Source organism: Anopheles gambiae, chromosome X (genome assembly GCF_943734735.2).
Source record: "Anopheles gambiae chromosome X, idAnoGambNW_F1_1, whole genome shotgun sequence".
Taxonomy (NCBI): Eukaryota; Metazoa; Arthropoda; class Insecta; order Diptera; family Culicidae; genus Anopheles; species Anopheles gambiae.
This window is the reverse complement of record NC_064600.1, coordinates 13,889,662-13,910,400: the sequence shown is the minus strand read 5'-3', so window position 1 is coordinate 13,910,400 and position 20,739 is coordinate 13,889,662. Positions and strand designations below refer to the sequence as shown.

At 46.4% G+C, this 20,739-nt stretch overlaps 4 protein-coding genes and 1 long non-coding RNA gene across 8 annotated transcripts; 3 read left to right on the top strand and 2 right to left on the bottom strand.

Moving 5' to 3' along the window:
* Positions 1-174: 174 nt before the first annotated feature.
* Positions 175-3,673, top strand: LOC133393910 (uncharacterized). Its single transcript, XR_009766474.1, has 2 exons — positions 175-819; positions 946-3,673. It is a non-coding gene; the product is annotated as an uncharacterized LOC133393910 (long non-coding RNA).
* LOC1272354 (activin receptor type-2A) lies at positions 2,168-9,969 on the bottom strand. Its single transcript, XM_311300.4, has 7 exons — positions 8,813-9,969; positions 8,538-8,714; positions 5,313-5,626; positions 5,049-5,234; positions 4,634-4,973; positions 4,249-4,547; positions 2,168-4,145 (listed from the first exon to the last, which is right to left on the bottom strand). The coding sequence occupies exons 1-7, from the start codon at positions 8,847-8,849 to the stop codon at positions 3,963-3,965; spliced, it is 1,536 nt and encodes a 511-aa protein (XP_311300.5). The 5' UTR covers positions 8,850-9,969; the 3' UTR covers positions 2,168-3,962.
* Positions 9,970-11,668: 1,699 nt separating this feature from the next.
* LOC3289747 (uncharacterized) lies at positions 11,669-13,873 on the top strand. The gene is made up of 4 exons (XM_061660956.1): positions 11,669-12,044; positions 12,117-12,344; positions 12,433-12,628; positions 12,713-13,873. The coding sequence occupies exons 1-4, from the start codon at positions 11,827-11,829 to the stop codon at positions 13,760-13,762; spliced, it is 1,692 nt and encodes a 563-aa protein (XP_061516940.1). The 5' UTR covers positions 11,669-11,826; the 3' UTR covers positions 13,763-13,873.
* Positions 13,874-14,692: 819 nt separating this feature from the next.
* Positions 14,693-17,941, top strand: LOC1272353 (glutathione S-transferase theta-1). Its single transcript, XM_311299.5, has 3 exons — positions 14,693-15,266; positions 15,362-15,784; positions 15,863-17,941. The coding sequence occupies exons 1-3, from the start codon at positions 15,149-15,151 to the stop codon at positions 16,009-16,011; spliced, it is 690 nt and encodes a 229-aa protein (XP_311299.1). The 5' UTR covers positions 14,693-15,148; the 3' UTR covers positions 16,012-17,941.
* Positions 17,942-18,827: 886 nt separating this feature from the next.
* On the bottom strand, positions 18,828-20,726 carry LOC1272350 (alpha-ketoglutarate-dependent dioxygenase alkB homolog 7, mitochondrial). Of its 4 annotated transcripts, none has more exons than XM_003437045.2 (4): positions 20,524-20,726; positions 19,954-20,448; positions 19,194-19,369; positions 18,828-19,132 (listed from the first exon to the last, which is right to left on the bottom strand). In XM_003437045.2, the coding sequence occupies exons 2-4, from the start codon at positions 20,434-20,436 to the stop codon at positions 19,015-19,017; spliced, it is 777 nt and encodes a 258-aa protein (XP_003437093.1). In that variant the 5' UTR covers positions 20,437-20,448; positions 20,524-20,726; the 3' UTR covers positions 18,828-19,014. The 4 variants fall into 4 exon arrangements, with proteins under 4 accessions (XP_003437093.1, XP_311296.3, XP_003437094.1 ...); XM_311296.5 differs by having other exon boundaries at positions 20,517-20,683; XM_003437046.2 differs by having other exon boundaries at positions 19,954-20,443; positions 20,517-20,683.
* Between the last annotated feature and the right edge of the window lie 13 nt (positions 20,727-20,739).

Sequence of the window (20,739 nt, the reverse complement as noted above, 5' to 3'; positions counted from 1 at the left end):
TCGTAATACGGGAGTCTCTTTTCCATGTAATTTGTACGAAAAGTAAAGTAATTGGTTCCAGAGCCGCAAACGTGCTGCTAAAAAGGGTATATACGCACCTGAAAAGCGGAATAATGGCATTATAATACTAATAATTGGGAAGATATTTGCTGTTCACTATTTCTATTAAAGATTATTAAAGATTTCAATTAATTAATTGCCAAACCAAACCTACAATACTCTCTCTCTCTCTCTCTCTCTCTCTCTCTCTCTCTCTCTCTCTCTCTCTCTCTCTCTCTCTCTCTCTCTTCCATCCTCCCACCCATGTAGACACCCGATCTACCCGATTGCTTCAGCTGATCCAGCCATCGAGTTCGATGTGCTCCCCTGCGCCTTATGCTGAACTGCGGATCGCTGTCAAACACCATCTTGGTGGGGCATGAGTCCGGCATCCTCATAACATGTCCCAGCCATTGTATCCTGCCAGCCTTTGTCACCGTCAGGATGCTCGGTTCGCTGTACATGCTCGAACACACCACCAAAGATGGCCCGGATGCTGCGTCGCTCAAACACGCTCAGAGTGTTTGCATCCTCCGTTCGAATAGTCCAAGACTGGTGTCCATAGAGGACCACCCGGCAAATAAATGTGCGAAATATTTCAGATTTCGTGCTGGATCTCAGCAGACAGTGAAGGCCATAGTATGCTCGATTCCTGGTGCCGTTGTCCAAAGTATCGACCTTCCAAGATAGCATAACACTTCTATCTTCTAGCAGAACCTCGAGATTGTCGCCGTCAACTAATACACTGCTTCACAGATGATCTGAGTCTCCGGCAAGCAGGTACTTCGTCTTCGTCACACTGATTCTCAATCCAATTCTTGCTGCTTCGCGTTTGAGGCGGGTGTACGCCTCACACAGTTTCGCTGTTATTCTGCTGATGATGTCGAAATCATACGCGAAGCCCAGAAATCGTAGAAACCCCTAAGAGAATCGTGCCACAGATGTCGTTGTCTAGCCCCGCGCTTCGAATGACACCTTCCAGGGCAATTTTAAAAAGCAGACAGGAGAATCCGTCACCTTGCCTCAGACCCCTGCCTACAACACACTTGTACACCATATATACGAAATATATAGCCATGAGAAACTCCTCGAACTAATGATCATGCTCATGACCCTTCACATAACACGTTCACTCTATTGAAGGGAAAAATGAAGTTTTCGTTGGAATCGTTTCCGGATAGCTCCAAAGTTTTTTGGTATCGATCCCAGATAGTACGTTCGGAAGCGTTTCCGCAATCGGTTTCGGAATTGGATCCGGAATCGGCTTCGGAATTGGCTTCGGAATCGGCTCCGGAATCGGCTTCGGAATTGGCTTCGGAATCGGCTCCGGAATCGGCTCCGAAATCGGCTCAGGAATCGACTCAGGAATTGGCTCCGGAATCAGAATTGGTTTCATTATCGGAAACGGGTCCGGAATCGAAATCGGCTCCGGAATAGAAATCGATCCGCAATAAGAATCAGTTTCGGCTTCGAAATCAGAATTGGATTTCAAATTGGGTCCTGAATCGAAATCGGCTCTGGAATCCTAATAGGTTCAGAAATCAGAATCTGATTCGAAATCGGAGTCAGTTTCGGCAGCTCCATAAGAATATAAGTTTGCGTCTAATGATGTATTAAAGGCCGCAAAGAATCCAAATTTATTTGTAAACGATCCATTCTCATGGAGATCCCATGGAGACAGATTTCGCTTCTGAAACTTCCTATTTCAATTCAAGAGCTGATTCCCATTCCTGACCTAATTCCAATACTGGTGTCAATTCTGATTCCCTTTCCGGAGCAAATTGCGATTCCCAGGTCGATTCCAATTCTGATTCCAGCATCGGAATCAGCTCCGGAATTGATTCCGAACACGGAATCAGATTCGGATAGGTCCGATTCCAAGCTCCTACCACTAGTTCACTCAAGTGTTAGTCAGTTTAAAAGCAAACCATTAAAAAACAAACAACCATTAAATTCCGTTCAGTAGCCCGTCCAGTCCGTGTTTTCTAGTATTTGATCTAGCATCGTTACAGATTTTCCAGCTTTAGTACCTTCGTAGACTTCGCCTACCGTCACCTGATACATGCTGCTTTCCAGCGTTCATTTTCGTTGCTTGCACAAATTATTAAGAAAGAAAAAAAACTCGCTGTTCTGTATTTGCAATACATTATATATTTTGTATTATTACAAAATCGGGCAGTTTACAATGTTTCAGATTTTATCCTTCTTTTTTCTTAGTCTTGTTCAGTGCTGTGTTTTCAGTTCGCTAGGCAAGAGATTTAAAAGAGACCTCTCCGAGACCTTATGATTAAAAAAAAAAATAAACAAAAAACAAAAAGTCATGAATGTAACAATCATTTCTGGGGTTGATGTTGGCAAATGAAAGAAACAGATTTGTACCAAGAAAAAAAAGTTTACATATAAAATTACTGAACTTGCTCAAAAGCTCGTTGTAAAACAAATTATAAAAGAAACACACATTCGTACCAAACCAAAAACAAACACAGAAAAAAGATGAAAAAAAATCCTCACACGATACAACACCCTCCTCTCCCTCCCCAAGGGACAAACTTTATTATGGCGCCTGCCGCTCTCCTAGCATGCCTGCACAGTCTTACCGCTAAACCTCACTCGCGCGACTCACTTTCGTGTGGACGTTAATTTCTTGTTCGACAACTGCAGCAGGGTACACCATCCGGGCGTTACCCCTCTCCCGTTCCCTACCGTCCCCATCACATGTTTCCTCCCCAGTCCGCTAGCTAGTGTTGTGATGGGGGCCCTCCTAACGAGCTGGTTCTCTTATAAAATAATAATATAATAGTAGCAGTAGTAGTAGTAGTAGTAGTAGTAATAGTAGTAGTAATAATAATAATAGTTTGAACTTGTTTTGACAATCGAATCAATGTGTTATCGGTGGATTAAAGCTCAGAAGTGAACCAAAATAAAAAATGAGGGGATGTGGGAGGGGATCTATCCATAAGCACTAAACAAAATCATACAAATCATACACATATACACACATCGTGTGTTTCAAAAGGGTGCGCGTTTAGTACTAAACGTACCAGACAAACACAAAGACACGTGCATTAGCAGCCAATTGGCCACCAGTCGGGTTTCTTTTCTCTTCTCTGCTGCCTCTCCCTAACACGTGTTTTAGCCAGTTTAGACTAAAACCACCCCAAAAAAGTATTGTTACAGTGTTGTTAATAGTTTGTTAACATAATGAGCGTAATGGCGTGACTTGCAGCAGAAAAGCTGTGTGCTGTGGCAAACACAGAGGTACTTGTTGAAAAGATGTGCTCTGGATCACGCCTTCAAGCGGGGAGGGCTAAAAACAAAACAAAAAAACAGATTTTGCAAACGGCGAAAGATTTTCCTCCCGCGTATGCTAGGATGGTTATACTTTTAATGTTTGTAAAAAAAAATACAAGAACTGTCAGGAAGCTTCGCTTAAATATCCGTTTGCTACAATTGTACCACCATTATTACGTCGTTTGGATGTATGGGTGTATGCGTGTGTATGTGTGTTTATAAAAGGTTGCATTTTTAAGGTAGACATTAACATAATCTGATATGCGCTATCATGCGGTGCACACGTGGTCGTCATCATTTCCCTCCCCTCACTGTTCACATCAAATGTACCGCTACACACACACACACGCACACACACACATACATCATTAAGGCTAAAAAAACAATCGTCCTCTGTCCCTATACTCTCAGAAATTCTCTTTAGTCGCTGTGTGTTTGTGTGTTTGTGTGTGGGTGTGTGCATATTTGTCTCAAAGCATTCACTTACAGGCGCCCCCACACAGTCCACCACGTAGCAGCTGAAGAGTTGATAAATGTGTAATACAACGCGCGCCTCTCTTTATCGCTTATTATAGTTTTTTGGGCGCAATTTCGATCGCGCTCGTATGCCAGCCGCGGGCGCACGCCTCGTGTTAAAGGCTTTCGGTTGCCAGTTTGGCCGGCAGCTCGTTCGTGGTGTTGGTGGCGACGAAGTACTGCCGGGTGGGAAACCGGGCGTACTGGGACAGCCGCTCGAGCACACAGGAAGACGATAGCCGCGCCTCGGCATCGTGATCCCAGCAGTCTTCCATCGTTTCGCAGATTGCAACCAGTCCCTGCGTGAGTTGGCGTGAGTAGCGCGAATGAAACGAAAAAAAAGTAACAAAAACACACAATTATGAAATGAAACACCACACTTGCGGGGGTCGAAGCTCCTACCGGATGATGGCGCCACGGGTCGAAGATGCGCGGGCGCAACTTTTTCGTCACCACATTGTCCTGCATCTCTTCCAGCGTCGGATGGGGACCGAGCTCCGCCTCGAACGGTAGCCGGTACTCGTCGACCGGGCCGCCGTGCACGGTGCAGCGGGACACCAGCTCCCACAGCACCAGCCCGCACGCGTACACGTCGATGCGCAGGAAGGCGTCGCGCGTGAAGTTGATCGCACCCTCCAGCACCTCCGGTGCCATGTAGCGGCGCGTACCGACCTGCCCGTGCGTATCACCGCAAGACTTTCCTGTGCGTGCAAAGGGGGAGAGAATGGGACCAAGTTAGTGGACGGCTTTCGCGCCTGCCGGTGTTGCGGTGTTGCGGTTAGCTTACCGGGCGTAAAGACAAGCGCTAGCCCAAAGTCGGCGATGCAGGCGGTCAGGTCCGCCTTCAGCAGGACGTTCTTGCTCTTGAAGTCGCGGTGGGCGATCGACGGCTTCAGCCCGTCGGTGCGGCTGCTCTGGATCTCCTCGTGCAGGTGCGTCAGGCCGCGCGCCATCGTTGTCGCGATCTTGCACAGCTCGGTCCAGCTGACCGTGTGCGCCTTGAGGAAGTCGCACAGCGAGCCGTTCTCGCAGTACGCCGTGATCAGCCAGAAGTCGGTGCTGGCAATATCGCTTCGCTTCTCGCACCCGATAAACTCCAGTATGTTGGGATGGTTCATCCGGGGCAGCTACAGTGGGATTATCGTACACCGTTAGCATTGTGTTGCGGTTAGCGCGGTGCATCATCTGCCCGCTCCTCCTACCTTGAAAATGTCCTGCTCCGTGATCCACGATTGGCGCTCCTGCATGGGGAAGATCTTCACGGCCACCTCCTGGTTGCCGAGCTGCGCCCTCCACACCACACCGAACCGGCCGCGCGCCTTAATGTCCTTCAGATCGATCGGACGGTGCGATATGTTGGTGGACGAGTTGGAAATATCGGGCTCGACCTGGAGAAACAAAAAAAAAATAAATCAACATTTGATCACGTGATCGCAAGAAGACGCAGCAGGAAAACAGGCACACACCGTTGGTATTTCGTTAAACATTGCCTGCTTCTTGTGCGTCACGTACACGACCGTGATGGCAACCATCGCGACAAGCGAGGACCCGACCCCGATGATAAAGATCAGCCAGAAGCTCGACGCGTGGTCGACCGTGTGCATCATCTCGGGTGCTTTGGTCGCCTCCGGGATCCACTTGTGCTCCCGGTTGCACATGCTGCCCCGGCAGCAACAGTAGTTGAGGTTTTTCTTCGCATACGTCGTCGTGTCGATGCACTCGGTGTTGTTGCATTCGGTCGGGTTCGTGAAGCATCCTTTCAGCGTTACGTTTACCTCGTCTGGAAAGGGTACGAAACGCGGGGATTATTTGGTTGCGGCGGTTGCATTTGGAAGAGCAAAGAGTACTCAAAACGAACGGCCTCGTATACAGGAGTCTTCTTTGAAGAAGGAACCTTTCGATACACCCCTAAGCACTTCTACCTTATCCAAGCGTTTGGAGAAGCTGGCAAAAATTCCACTCTTTCCCTCTGACTGTAAATTGTGTGGGTTGAATATATGGCAACTTTAGATTTAGAATTTCGATATCTTTAAGGTGCAAGAAAGATAAAACTAAGCGTTCTCTTTGACCTTGTTTTTTGTGCAAAACTGCCACGAACTTCAAATGATAATCATCTTTAGGTTCATTTGTATGAAATTCTACCAATTTAACAAACTCTATATGATCACAATTTGTCCCACAGCTGTCTCAATTCATGGTGTTGTTTCTCTTTTTTGCTTCTAATTTTTTATGGCAATCTCTCATTATTTTGGCAATAGATTAAAACAGCTTAAAGGTAAATAATGAACATAATTTTTGCTGTTTTAGTGGAAGGTATCTCTTTTTCTAGAAGATAACAGCTATGCAAAATGATTTGATTGCAGTGAGGCATATTCTATTCTTTTACTCTTCTTCTTCTTTGATGTGAGAGGCTATATCACGGTTCGGTAGGGGAAACCAGTTTCCAAGGCCTTCTCCTTACTATTCCGTTCTTGGAATGTGGCCCTTCCAACCTCAATTGGTTTAGGACCGGCAACTTAGGCCGTATGTCCCTATTTTTAGTTAATGCTGATTTGTCCATTTGTAGTTGTTTTGATGCTTTTCATTTTACAAAACCTGTTTGTATTAGCTTTTTTGTTTGTTTGTGTTGAGTTTGTGCTGTTTACTATTTCGTGTTGGTTTTCTTGTTGTTAGGCTGGCTTGATTTATCGTTTTAGAAAGAGATTATATTTTCTTTTATAGTTTGATAACTATCATTAGAGTTTTATCTCCTTTCCTTTCTATGATCTGATGAACTTTGGTTCGTTTGTTTCTGTTTGTTTTCTTCTTTCTGCGGAATCTTTCTGGCAGGTAAAAACTCTGTGTGCCCCAGGTGTCAGTCCATTATCTTCATTTTATGTAGCCAGAAATTACTATAATGGTGCCCAGCGATTAGTCGGTTCAACATTTTTATATACTTCCTGGTGGGATTTTTAGTTTGTGGTGCCACTGTTTTTTTTTAAACCACATTTAGAATCAGCTATGCCGATTTTTTCCCCTTTTGTTTGGCTCATTTCTGTGTACCAATGATTAACTTCGGTTTGGGCTTTTTGTTGAAGTATCTATAGGGCATCACTTACTCTAATTTTGTTCTCTATCACAGACTGATGTTTTGTTCCCTCCTTGGCTAGTTTGTCGGCTATTTCATACCCGTGTATCTCTACACGACTAGGGTCACCTTTACTTCTCTTTTTTGGTCTTTTTTGGTTTTTACTGATTGCTGTTTGTAACGCTGGCGTCAATGGCGTACATTTCCGTGGTGCAGATGGATACAGGGTGTTTAATTTTCCTTGCTATAGTTCTTTTTTCTATAGGGTTTAGTTCTACATATACTCCGATTCTAGATTCTTTTGTTGTCGTAATACTTTTGCGTCTTCATTTTTGTTGTTGTCATTGATGGATGGGATACTAAGTTTGATGCTGGTTTGAAAAGGACTGTTTGTGAGTTGTTAAATTCTTATCCGGCTGCTTTATCGTATTTGTTTCTGTTTGTAATGTTTTTTTTTCTTGGGTGGTCAATTTTCGGAGCGATGTGTTTTAGTGGCCTGTTAGAGGGATTCTTTTACTCAATTCGAGACGAGTTGAGAAATGTCACTCGACTGCGCTTTGAAATATGCTTGTTGTTTTAGAGATCTGGTAGGGAAAATTAATCGAGACGGGCAGCTGAAGTTGCAGTAGGCGTCGGATCGAATCAGACCAGCTTTCGCAGATGACTTTAGAATACGCTCAACAAAATTTAGACGGAAGCAAACAAATTGCTTAATTGGTCGTCAAATGCCTTGTTTGATGGCTTAACAATTAAAAAAAAAGTAATGTTCCCTAAACTACATAAATATGAGCAAGACATTCAAGATTTTGCATGAGGTTGAAACTAAACCGTGAGTTTTTTTTTTTGTAAGTAATTGTTCATCAAATATTTGTTGCTCAACAAATTTAATCATCGGAAAGGCTATTGCGCAGAATTGGAAGCTCAGTTTCATTAAAATAACAATGTTTGATTTTCCTTCTATGACTACAACAGTTTTTGCACTTTTTTATCTTATTTTATGCATACATGCATAGAGAGAAGGTAGGAAAAAACCGACAAGATCTCTTCATATTTCAGGAGTCCGGAATTGACTGACATGCACTGTAGAAGCAGAAATGCTTCTACATATTAGTGTTGGCTCAGCCAACAAGCGGTCGCGGGCCAAACCAAAAGACCTCGCGGGCCATCAGTTTGACATCTCTGGACGTAGACGCTTTCAAATCGTCTACTTGGCACATTTCTATGGAATGCTCGAAATACGCAATCAGAAGCGAGATAGTTTAGTTGTAATCTGATTTCCCTAGCAACACTAATCTCGATGTGGAGACTGAATGCAGTTGCAAGAGTAGACTGAGCCTGAATATGAGAATCGAGCACTGCCCATATAGCCCCTCGCATTTAGTGTAGTTTAGCGTAGGGCCACGCCGTTTCACGCTAATCCTTTAGCTATTTCGTGTGCGTTCAATGTACAAATTGATGTATGTACTAAAACAAACGTAGCATCACCGAGATCAAGCTCCTCCGGGTGCTTTCTACATGCTTTTCTGCTGACCAAACGGTACGAAACCTCACAGCTAAGCCACCGAATGGTTGGGTAGGGCGCACGCTGTCCCACGCGTGGCGTTAAGTCTTGCGCAAAACTTACTGGTAACGTTGTTCGTCGTCCAGACGACGAAGCAGCCCACGGGCCGGTCGGGCTCGGCCTCCTCGCACACATCGATGCCCTCCTTGCACTCGCCGTCCTTGCACTGGTACGAGACGCACTTCACGCTGCTCTCGGCCAACCGGGCCCGGCTGAGCGAACCTTTTATTACGATCAGCACTGCAAATGGTGGCGCCCGAGGAAAGACGGAAAAAGGAAAGCATTAGTAATACTGTGAACCGTCGGTGGTGTACAAAATCGAAGGCAGGCATACTTACGGGAGAAGTAAAACAAAAAGTGCATTAAACGGCGCATTTTGTTGTTTTGTTTTTGATGCCGCGACGAAAGCCCTCCGGTGGTACCGCTGGTTTCCCTGCTTCCCCTTTGCTTTTTTTTCTAAATTACACCTGCTGCGTACTTCTGGGTGTGTGTTTGTGTGCGTGTGTGTGTGTGTGTGTCAACGTTTGTGTCGATGGAAGTGTTTTGTGCAGCTTGGTACACGCGCAAAAATACTGTGTGTTAGATTATTGCTGCATCCTTCGTCACGGGTGCACTGTTGGGCTGCCCCTTTGCTTCCAAAGTGCCACCACTCGGACCTTCCTTCCCTCTCCTGGAAGACTCCTCTTCGGGTGGAGGGAGGGGTTCTAATGCGTTTCTAATCCTGTCGCGAGCAGCAGCTGCAGCAGCATTACGCCGAGATGATCGGTAGCGGGGCGTCCAGGGCGTCCGGTGCAGTCGCGGAGTCGCGTTTCAAGCTTCGCGTTGCTTCCCACCAGCTTCCGCCCACCGCCCACCAGACACCAATGGCATCGCTTGGTGAGCCAGCAAGCCAGACGGACCGCTTTTTTATGTTGTTTCACTCGATGCGCATAAAACGAGGTTAAATTGCTGGATCACAGGCCGCACAACCTCTCCGCTGCACGCACAGACACAAGAGCACACACACACACACACTGGCACGCACGCACTGCACACTGCACCGTTTTGTTGGGGGCTGCGGCTGCGGGGTAAACAACACGGGGCAGAGCAACGCCAGACTCGACACCCAAACTCGCGGACGGCGACAGATTTTGTAACGCGGCGCTGGGAGAAAGGCAACAACAAACCACAACACCAACAACAACAGCAACCAAAAAAAAACACTACAGCCCTACAAAGATCACCTCTGTTGCACCTCTCTCTCTCTGCGTGTGTGTTATGTGTCCTCGGAAGTGTGTGCTGCAACGCGCGCGCCCCCTGTATCTGTCTCGCTTTTTCTCACCCTTGGCAGTTTTGGAAGCTTCCTTATTGCCAGACACGACCTACACAGCCAGTTCGCTTTATTATTTTTCTTCGCTTGCTGTCTGCTGCTACTGCTGCTGTTGCTTCTGCTGTCGAGATGGCTCCACAAGAGTGGATCCATCAAGCGGAGCTGTCAGTGTGTTATGACAGCGGGCTGTGCTATAAAATGGAGTTGCGTTTGTTTTTCATTTGCTTCTTTGTGCAAAATTAAACATTTTTCATATTCTCTTGCCAATGTAGTTTGCTGGTATGTTTGGTAATTACTATACCTCAACTATCGTAAAAAATAGATTTAAAATTTTTAAATGGATTTGAAACGGAGCTAAGCAATTGTGCGCAACGGTCAGTTTAAATCGGCCCCATAAATGTGAAGCAATGTTTGTGGTGCACACATCAACACAATCTCGTGTGAAACGAATGAATTTGGTCTTTATTTCTCGTACTGATTTCTCTCCGAAAGAAATAGCGTTCTTTATTTTGTTCAATTAGATTCACAAAAAAAAACTTTGCTTTATTTACAGTGCACATTGATGCTACAGTACTGTACGATTTTATGGCAGCACACAACCATTTGTCACGTTGACACAACTCTGTCACAACTCAGGCAGTGTAGCCAGATGATTTTGGCGGTTATCGGAAGGATCACCAAAATTGAATCGGTAATTTTCGGTAGGAGCTTTAACATTTTTCGGTAGTTTTCGGTAGGTTTACAAATTTGATACTAATTTTAAAAGAAGCGTTAAATGCAGGGGGGTTGGGGGAATAGGTGTGAAAATGGTTGTATGCAAAACGAAGGTTCATCACATCACAGAAAAGTGCATCATTTAAGTATTTCAAGGAGACGAATAAGATTAAGTTCTAATGCCTGGGTTACAGCTCGAGTCAAAAAGATCCATTGAAATTTTGTTTCTTTTTTTGCTATATTTCATTATACATGTTTATTTTAACATTTTTCATTGAATATCTTTTCCTATGCTGTACGATAAGTCATATATGAAATATATATTCTAATTAATATTTAACGAAATATAAAAAAAAGAAAAACTCAAAATTGCCCATTCCATTTCACGCCCATTGCCCATTCCAATACAATTATAATAAAAAATAACATCGATTTTATCTGTTGAATCCCTTAGGCCCGTGTCCGTGCTCCATCGCATGCGATTTTATCGCACGTGGTGTCAAACGCTTTTTCGTATAATATTGCGATTATTTGGATGATTTTAATAATATAACGATTATGAAAAATTAAGTTGAGATTGTTCCTACAAAACACCACACATTTAGTTTGACCGATAAAATCGGATGCGGCGTCCGACGAAATCAAAATTTTTTGATTCCGTCGTACGACGAAATCGCACGTCCGACGTTATCTGTCAAATTCCATATAAAATTTTGACAGGCCTTCCGATAAAATCGCATCCGATGGAGCACAGACACGGGCCTTAATGCCTAAAATGATTGCAGAAATGGTTTTATGATTTCTTGTTCAGAATTTAAAAAAAAAAAAATCTGTGATTTTCGGTAGGAAAAATTAAGAATCGTTAGTTTGAGGGCGCTCATCTGTGAGGGAACGGTCAGAACCTCACCGCATGCGATTTTGCCGCAAGCTTTGGTATGGGATTTGACGTTATTGACAGCACTTGCAAATCTGCCGCATGCGGCGATGCGGCAAAATCAAAATCATTTGATATTGCCGCATCGCAGCATGCGATTTTATTTCAGATGTCAAATGTCTAAAATCATATCAAATAATGATTATCTTTAAAAAGAAATAACAAAATATCATAATAATACCTTGAAAAGCTAGAAAATTGAGAAAACTCATTTCTAACGGCGAGGTTCTAACCTGAATCGGTGGGCAAATAAAAAATTGATAGGAATGCAGATAAATTGGTATTTCTGGTCACTCGGAGTGTTTGCATAACACCGATGTAAACAAACCCAAACTGCCGGCATACCTGGTAGCGGATACTAATTTTGGAGCGTTTTTCTCGTCCTTTCCACGGCAATGAACTGGCTTCCCAAACGGTCCGGCAACGAAACGAGATGCATACTGGAGATTCTCACCTCGAAGCGGCTGCTGGTGGATCATCTGGAGGTGGCCGAGGTGTGCTTTCGCCTTGCCCCGAATGCCGACCGGAGCACCACCACCACCACCACCACCATCCGAGTGCCCTTCAAAGCGGTTTGTGCGGGATGCATTGCGGCCGTAGCGGCTTCCACGCGGTAATTATTGAATCAATGCAAAGCCCTAGCCACGGACGGACGGACGGACAATGAGCTGTGTTTTGTTTACAGATACGCCCGTTCCCATGTAAGGCCGATTGTGGCAGCCTCCGTTGTGAGCGGCACCGTCCTGCTGCTCGGTGCAGTGGCGTACGAGAAGCTGCATTACTATCGTGACCTCGGCACGATTACCAACCTGCTACGGGCGATCGAACAGTATGATACGGCCGCAAAGCGAATGCTTATATTCATAAACGAGGTAATCTACGGCAACGAACGGATCAACTCGGTAAGGCGCGGGTAAGCATCCTCTAAGCAGGGCAGTAGAAGAATGAAAAGGAAAATTTAAAGGAAAATCCCATTTTTTCGCTTTTTTTTTTTGTTGCAGTACCACCGAAAATGAACTGCTGGAGGCGTGCATGGAAAGTTGCACCAAAGCGATCTACGAGCTGTACGACAGCGTGAAAGTGTTGGAAGAGCGAACCGAGCTGCGGGAAGAGTACGGCGATGCGTATGACCCACTGGAGTCGTTTGAAGACTGTGAAATATTTAAGCAAACGGCCACCAATCATAGCAATGCTAAGGTAGTGCAGATTTACTGTGAGATTGTTTGAGAGCAAACGTTGCTAATAGGCACATGGTTGCCAATTACCTTTTTCCTTTTTTAGCAATTGTACAATATTTTTTTGTACATGCAGTCACACTGCCTGTTGCGACTGTCGCTGGCAATGGCGAGCGGTACGGCGGTGGCGGAAATACGCCCGGAATGCAATCGTCTCACCGGCTGCCTTACACGCCGAGCGGAGGATCTTACGCGACAGCTCAGGCTAAACAGTGTATCGCAAGCTGATTGCTTCCGGCAGCTGGGCAAGGCAAAGGAACCGACCGCCAAGGAGCTGGCGGCACTGAAGCACCAATCGCTCGAGCTGACGGTCAAGCTGGCGGCGAACGTGAACCACATGCTGGCGTTGGACAAGGCAGTGCAGTCGGTCGCCAGCACCACCTCGACATCCGATCGGCAGCAGCTCGAGGAGGCTGCCTCCCAGCTGGCCACGATGCAATCCTACCTTCTCACCCGCACCGACGAATGCGAACGGTTGCTAATTACGGCCAAAAAGCTGCTCAACAACGCGCCCGAGGAGCAGGCGACTGGTGCGTTGGACGAGGAGGAGCTGGACGCGTTGCCCCTTCCGGACACGCTCGGCGAACCGCTTGCCTTGGCGCCAAACTCAGCGCTCGACTGGCAGGATGAATTTTTCGTCAACACCGGTGCGGAGGGGGACGAAGAGTTGAACGAAGGCGCGGCCGGCACAACGCTGGATCAGCTGCAGGCGGAGGACGAGCTGGTCGCGAAGCGGCTGATGCGCAAGCAGTTTCAGCCGATACTGCGCCAGCTGCGCGAACGGCTCGTACCGGTCGAGCAGTCGTTTAGGGAGCGCGAACGGGCGGCTATGAAGCGGAAGGGCATCGTGCTGCCCGAGGCCGATGAGATGGGCCCGCCCGAACTGGAGGAGAGCATGAGAAAAGCCTTCGCGAACGGTGAAACGGACGACGAGTCGGCGGACAGTGACGGTTCTGCGGACACGTTCCGGCTCAAGCGCAGGACCCAGACCCGGTACGATGAGGATCGTGATTTTCTCGCAAGCAAGCCCCAGTTCAGTTTGCTGGCGGTCACGCTGCCGACGGGTGTCCAGATGGAGGAAAGCATCTTGGAGTAACGGTTACGGGGGGAGGGGGGGAGGGAGGGAGGTATGTAGGCTTAGTTATTTATTGTTGGGGAATCGTGATCGAAAGATATTAAGCCGCCATTAAAATCGCTTTTTAATGAACATTATGCTTGTGGCTCTAGTTTAGAACATACATCCCGAATAGTGGTGGGAGCTCGGAGTTGGACCTACCCGATTCCGATTCCGTGTACGAAATCAATTCCGGAGCCGATTCCAGAGTTGAATCCGGAGCCGATTCCTGAATCAGATTCTACTCCCCAATCGGAATCGATCTAGGAATCGCGATTTGCTCCGATAACGGATTCAGAATTGACTCCAGAAATGGAATTGGTTCAGGAAAGGGAATCAGTTCTTGAATTGAAATAGGAAGTTTCAGAAGCGAAATCAGTCCGGGAATCTCCATGAGAATTGATCGTTTACAAAAAAGTTTTGATTCTTTGCGGCTATCAATACGTAGCATCATTGGACCCAAACGCAAATTCTAATGGAGATGCCGAAACTGATTCCGATTTCGAAACCGATTCTGATTTCGGAGCCAATTCTGATTCACGAGCCAATTTTGATTCTGGCACCAACCAACCACCGGAGCCGATTCCGATACCGGAGCCAATTCCAATTCCGAAACCAATTCTGATACCGTAGCCGATTCCGATTCCGGAGCCGATTCCAGAACCATATCCGGATCCGATTCCGGAACCAATTCCGGAACCGATTCGGATTCCGGAGCCGATTACGATTCCGGGGCCAATTCCGATTCCGGAGCCGATTGCAGAACCAATTCCGGAATCTATTCCGGAAAAATAATCCGAACCTACTATCCGGAATCGATTCCAGAATACTTCGGAGCTAGCCCAAATCGATTCCGACGAAAACTTCATTATTCCCATCACTAATCCCGAAACGGTTGTACAGAATTGAATGGGTTGATGGTTTTAATTGGGGATTAGTTGGTAAAAGCGTTTCATTTCCCATGTGTCTTCGATAATATTAAAAAAAAGTTAAAAACTGAAATACCTATCTTACAAGAGGGCAAGTACAACCATGCTTTCCAATGTGAGGATTAGTACCACTTTTTTGTAGAATACCTTCTTTCCTAGTCCTAGTTTTATACTAAAACGGCATGTGCGTGTATGCAAGAATCCACACCTCCCGGCAGTGTTTTTCTCGGCGGCGGGTTTATCTCGCAAATTATTGCTGCATGCTGTGCGATAACACTTATACACACGTAAATAAACCCCCACCACCTATCCCTGCGCCCGCTAGGTAGATGAACTTTGATCAATGAGTTTGTATTTCTTGTACGAGCCAACATAAGGGCCAGTCTGTGTTTTGACTTTGAGCTGTCGCTGTCGTCGCCGTCGTCAGCAGAACACAAACATGTCGAAAAATCTAAAATACTACTACGACCTAATGTCGCAGCCTTCGAGGGCGCTTTGGATTTTTCTGGAGAAAACCAAACTGCCCTACGAAAAGTGTTTGATCAATCTGGGCAAAGGTATGGCTGGGCACAGCGCCAATGTCGGGTGTGACACACTGGCACATTCAATTGCTTACCTTTTCCCTTGTTTTCTTTTCCCAAACCCACCCAAGGAGAGCATCTGACCGAGGAGTTTAAGGCGATCAATCGCTTCCAAAAGGTGCCCTGCATTACGGACAGCCAGATCAAGCTGGCGGAAAGTGTGGCCATCTTCCGGTACCTGTGCCGGGAGTACCAGGTGCCGGACCACTGGTATCCGGCCGACTCGCGCCGCCAGGCCCTGGTGGACGAGTACCTCGAGTGGCAGCACCACAATACGCGCGCGACCTGCGCGATCTACTTCCAGTACGTCTGGCTGCGGCCGCGCATGTTCGGCACCAAGGTCGACCCGAAGCAGGCGGAAAAGTACCGGGGGCAGATGGAGGGCACGCTGGACTTTATCGAGCGCGAGTATCTCGGGTCGGGCGCCCGGTTCATCGCGGGGGACGAAATTACCGTGGCCGATCTGCTTGCGGCCTGCGAAATCGAGCAGCCGAGTAAGAACCGAGCGATAAAGAATTTCCTGTTTTTTTCTTTTGTAATTTTATTTCTTATTTTCTATATTTTTTTTCAAGGAATGGCTGGCTATGATCCGTGCGAGGGCCGCCCAAACCTAACCCAGTGGATGGCACGAGTCCGCGAATCGACCAATCCATACTACGACCAGGCGCATAAGTTAGTGAACAAATTTGCCCAGGACACGGCTAGCAAAGCTAAGCTGTAGCCATACAACAAAGAGGATTGTTGCAGGAGACGTACAGACTAGTGATGGGAAAAATGAAGTGTTCTGGAATCGATTCCGGATAGTAGGTCCGGATGCAGCTTCCGTAATCAATTCCGAAGTAGGCTCTGGAATCGTAATTGGCACCGGAATCGGCTCCTGAATTGATTCCAGAATCGGCTCCGGAATTGATTCCAGAATCGACTCCAGTATCGGAGTCGGCCCCGAATACAGAATCAGCTTCAAATCAGAGTCGGTTTTGGCATCTCCATTAGAATAGGCGCTTGGGTCCAATGATGCTAACAGGTTGGCTGACAAGTCCCCGGTCTAACAAAGAAAACACATTTTTTGTAAAAATTCGTTTTTATTATTCAACATAGTTCCCTTCAAGAGCGATACAACGATTATAACGACCTTCCAATTTTTTGATACCATTTTGGTAGTACTCCTTCGGTTTTGCCTCAAAATAGGCCTCAGTTTCGGCGACCACCTCTTCATAGCAGCCAATTTTTTTCCCTGCGAGCATCCTTTTGAGATCTGAGAACAAGAAAAAGTCGCTGGGGGCCAGATCTGGAGAATACGGTGGGTGGGGAAGCAATTCGAAGCCCAATTCATGAATTTTTGCCATCGTTCTCAATGACTTGTGGCACGGTGCGTTGTCTTGGTGGAACAACACTTTTTTCTTCTTCATATGGGGCCGTTTTGCCGCGATTTCGACCTTCAAACGCTCCAATAACGCCATATAATGGTCACTGTTGATGGTTTTTCCCTTCTCAAGATAATCGATAAAAATTATTCCATGCGCATCCCAAAAAACAGAGGCCATTACTTTGCCAGCGGACTTTTGAGTCTTTCCACGCTTCGGAGCCGGTTCACCGGTCGCTGTCCACTGAGCCGACTGTCGATTGGACTCAGGAGTGTAGTGATGGAGCCATGTTTCACCCATTGTCACATATCGACGCAAAAACTCGGGTGTATTACGAGTTAACAGCTGCAAACACCGCTCAGAATCATCAACACGTTGGTGTTTTTGGTCAAATGTGAGCTCGCGCGACACCCATTTTGCACAGAGCTTCCGCATATCCAAATATTGATGAATGATATGACCAACACGTTCTTTTGATATCTTTAAGGCCTCTGCTATCTCGATCAACTTCATTTTACGGTCATTCAAAATCATTTTGTGGATTTTTTTGATGTTTTCGTCGGTAACTACCTCTTTCGGGCGTCCACTGCGTTCACCGTCCTCCGTGCTCATTTCACCACGCTTGAATTTTGCATACCAATCAATTATTGTTGATTTCCCTGGGGCAGAGTCCGGAAACTCATTATCAAGCCAAGTTTTTGCTTCCACTGTATTTTTTCCCTTCAGAAAACAGTATTTTATCAAAACACGAAATTCCTTTTTTTCCATTTTTTTCACAATAACAAAAGTTGCTTGACAAAAGACGCTCTGTCTCACAAACTAATTGACATACAGACGTCCAATTTTGACACGAATCATTTGAAGGTTGGTACTATGTAAAAATAATATGCATTTAATACTAGCGGCGTCATCTATGTGTCAGACCGGGGACTTATCAGCCAACCTGTTAGGTAACGATCAAGTAAAGAATCCGATAAAATTTAACGATCAATTTTCATGGAGATTCTTGGACTGATTTCGCTTTTGAAACTTCAGATATCAATTCAAGAACTGATTCTCATTCCATAGCTAATTCCATTACTGTAGTCAATTTTCATTCCGTTTCCGGAGTAAATTGCGATTCCCATGTCGATTCCGATTCCGAAATCAGCTCCGGAATTGATTTCGAACACGGAATCGGAATCGGGTAGGTCCGATTCCGAGCTCTCACCACTAGTACAGACACAAAGCACAAACTGCACAAACTGCTTACAAATATACACCTTTTACGGAATGTTGCCAAAATTGGTTGAAATGAGTTAAAAGTTCTGTAATATGAGAAATTTCTGAAACGATCTGAGAAATGCCGTTGAAAATGTCTTACTCTATTCTTATGTCTTCTCTCTTCTATGTCTTACTCTAATGCCTATTCTTTTTTGTTAGGCAAAATCCATCGAGACAGGCATCCGAAATCGCAGTAGGCGTGGCATCGTCAGGAGATGCATTCAAAATACGTGAACAGAATTCGAATGTAATTTCAATGAACTATCCCTTTTTGTGCCTTTTGGTCCATTACATTTCATTTTAATGGCGTTTGAATAATTTTCGATAATTATCTCTAACATACAACAGTACTTAATTTTTCATAGTAAGGAACTGGAATATTACAGGGTTTCCCACGATTTATTGGTTGGATCCCATAAATTTTTGGTGTATTCCCATATTTTTTTGGTGCGTTCCCACGATTTTTTGGCCGTTTCCCAGAAGTTTTTGTTCCAATTGTATTGATATCCAATCGGAAAATACCAATAAATTATGGAAAAGAACCAAAAATCTATGGGAACCCACCAAAAATTGATGGGAACCAACCAAAAATTCATGGGAACTGACCAATAAATCGTGGGAAACCCTGTATACTTCAAAACTGCCAAAACATCGGTTTCGATCCATTTCGCGCAAGGTTTTTGATATCGAAAACGACTGGCTTGAATCTACTCTGGAATCTAAAGAACACGTAGGAGCCTTCATGGTTAAAACTCGCCATTGAACTCGACTTCGAGACATCTCGATTGGATGAACAGAATAGGCCTGTATGCCTAATATCGACTCGGAATGTTCTTTATAAAATTGACTCATTTGCCACGTTTTCAAGTGATATCCATACATCATCGGAACGTTCTACAAAGTCTGCTCGTGTGATTTTAAATTTTCTATATTTTTCCTACATAATATACAGGTCGCACCTAACTACTAAGCAAGTTCAATCGCTATTAAACCAAACTTAAGCGCGCTTCACGAACTGAAAATTGAATTTGAATGTACAACACCACACCACACGACCGTGGTGCACGCTAGGATTCGACACATTCGACCCGCGGGGCTTACGGATCGTTCCGACAGATGATCGATATTCGTCGCGTCTTGTGGATCAGCGCATCGCGAAACAGCGACTCCTTGCGGGGCAGAATCTCGTGCGTAAACTTATACCGGGCGGTGTGTCTGCAACGGCAAAGGAAACACATCCATAACAAACCACCGTTTACTTTTTGTCCATTCTTACCTCATCACGTAAAGCGAGCGGCGGGGCAGCAGTATGTCGGCCCAGTACTTGTTGTGCCGCTCCTGGGAGAAAATTTGCCTATACTCTGCGTTCGTTTGCTCCTCGTCGTTGGTGCGCACCAGCCGCATGACCGAGTCAGACAACAGACTGATGCCGGCGATCGTGTTGCCACAGTACTGGTGGGGGGTGAAAAGGAAGGACGGAATTTGATTACTGGTTGGAATGGTCCAGTGGTGGGCGCTCGGAATCGGACCTACCCGATTCCGATTCCGTGTTCGGAATCAATTCCGGAGCCGATTCCGTGTTCGGAATCAAGTCCGGAGCCATTTCAGATGCTGAAATCGATTCCGATGCTGGAATCGATTCCAATTCCGATTCCGAAACCGATTCTGATTCCGGACCCGATACCGATTCCGAATCCGATTCTGATTCCGGACCCCGTACCGATTCTGGAGCCAAAATCCGATTCCCGAGCTGATTTCGATGCCGGAACCGATTCCAATTACGGAGCCAATTCCGTAGTCGACTCCGATTCCAATTCCGGAGCCAATTCTGATTCCCGAGCCGATTTCGATTTCGGAACCGATTCCGGAGCCGACTCCGATTCTTGAATCGGTTCCGGAAACTGATTCCGAACCTACTATCCGGAATTGATACCAGAAAACTTCGGCGCTTGCCGGAATCGATTCCGACGAAATCTTCATCTTTCACTTTATCATCACTAGTCCAAATGCCCCTTCCCCACTGTCCCACTTCCTACCCGCACACTGTCGACGTGTGGCTTGATGACGCCCTCCTCCGCCAGATCGAGCACGTGCACGTACGGCATGGCGGCACCGTCGAAGGCAACGGCCACCACCCGGTCGAGGATGGCCCGGTTCGCCGGGTACCAGTGTTTGCGCTCCGTCTCCCGGTACCCGTGGATCGCGTCGTCCCAGTGGTCGAACTCGTAGCGCAGCCGCTTCAGGTACGGTTCGATCTCGGCCAGCAGGGACTGCTCCTCCGGCTCGTCGACGAACCGCTCCAGCACGCGCATATCGGCGAGAAAGGTCGCCCGTTCCGCTGCCGGCCAGTGGCCGAAGAATGTGACGCAGGCCGGCTGCGCCGTCGCCGCCTCGTTGGCGTTTTCGTGTCGCTGCGGTGCGGTTCGGTGCAGGGACCGGGCCGAGGGGAGCAGCTCCACCGGCAGCAACGCTCGCAGTGTCCACCGTGCCGAACGGGCGCAACTGTAGCCGGCGAACATGCTGCTGCTGCGCTGTAAGAGATGTAAACAAAAAAACTGATTGCGTGCCGTTTGCGTATATTTGCTGTACCTTTGCGTACCTTTTACCTTTTCTTTTCAAATCAACAACTCACGGCCACGGCTGTTCTGGCCGGCACCTACAACCATTATATTTGTGTGGGTATGCGAAACAATGCACCCTTCGCTTGTGTTATGAAAGCAACCCCCTTTGCGAAAATCCACCGCACACACTTTGACAGCTGCCCCGATAACGATTTGTCAAAACCGGCATACGAAGTAGCTCAACAAACCCCACACAACAGG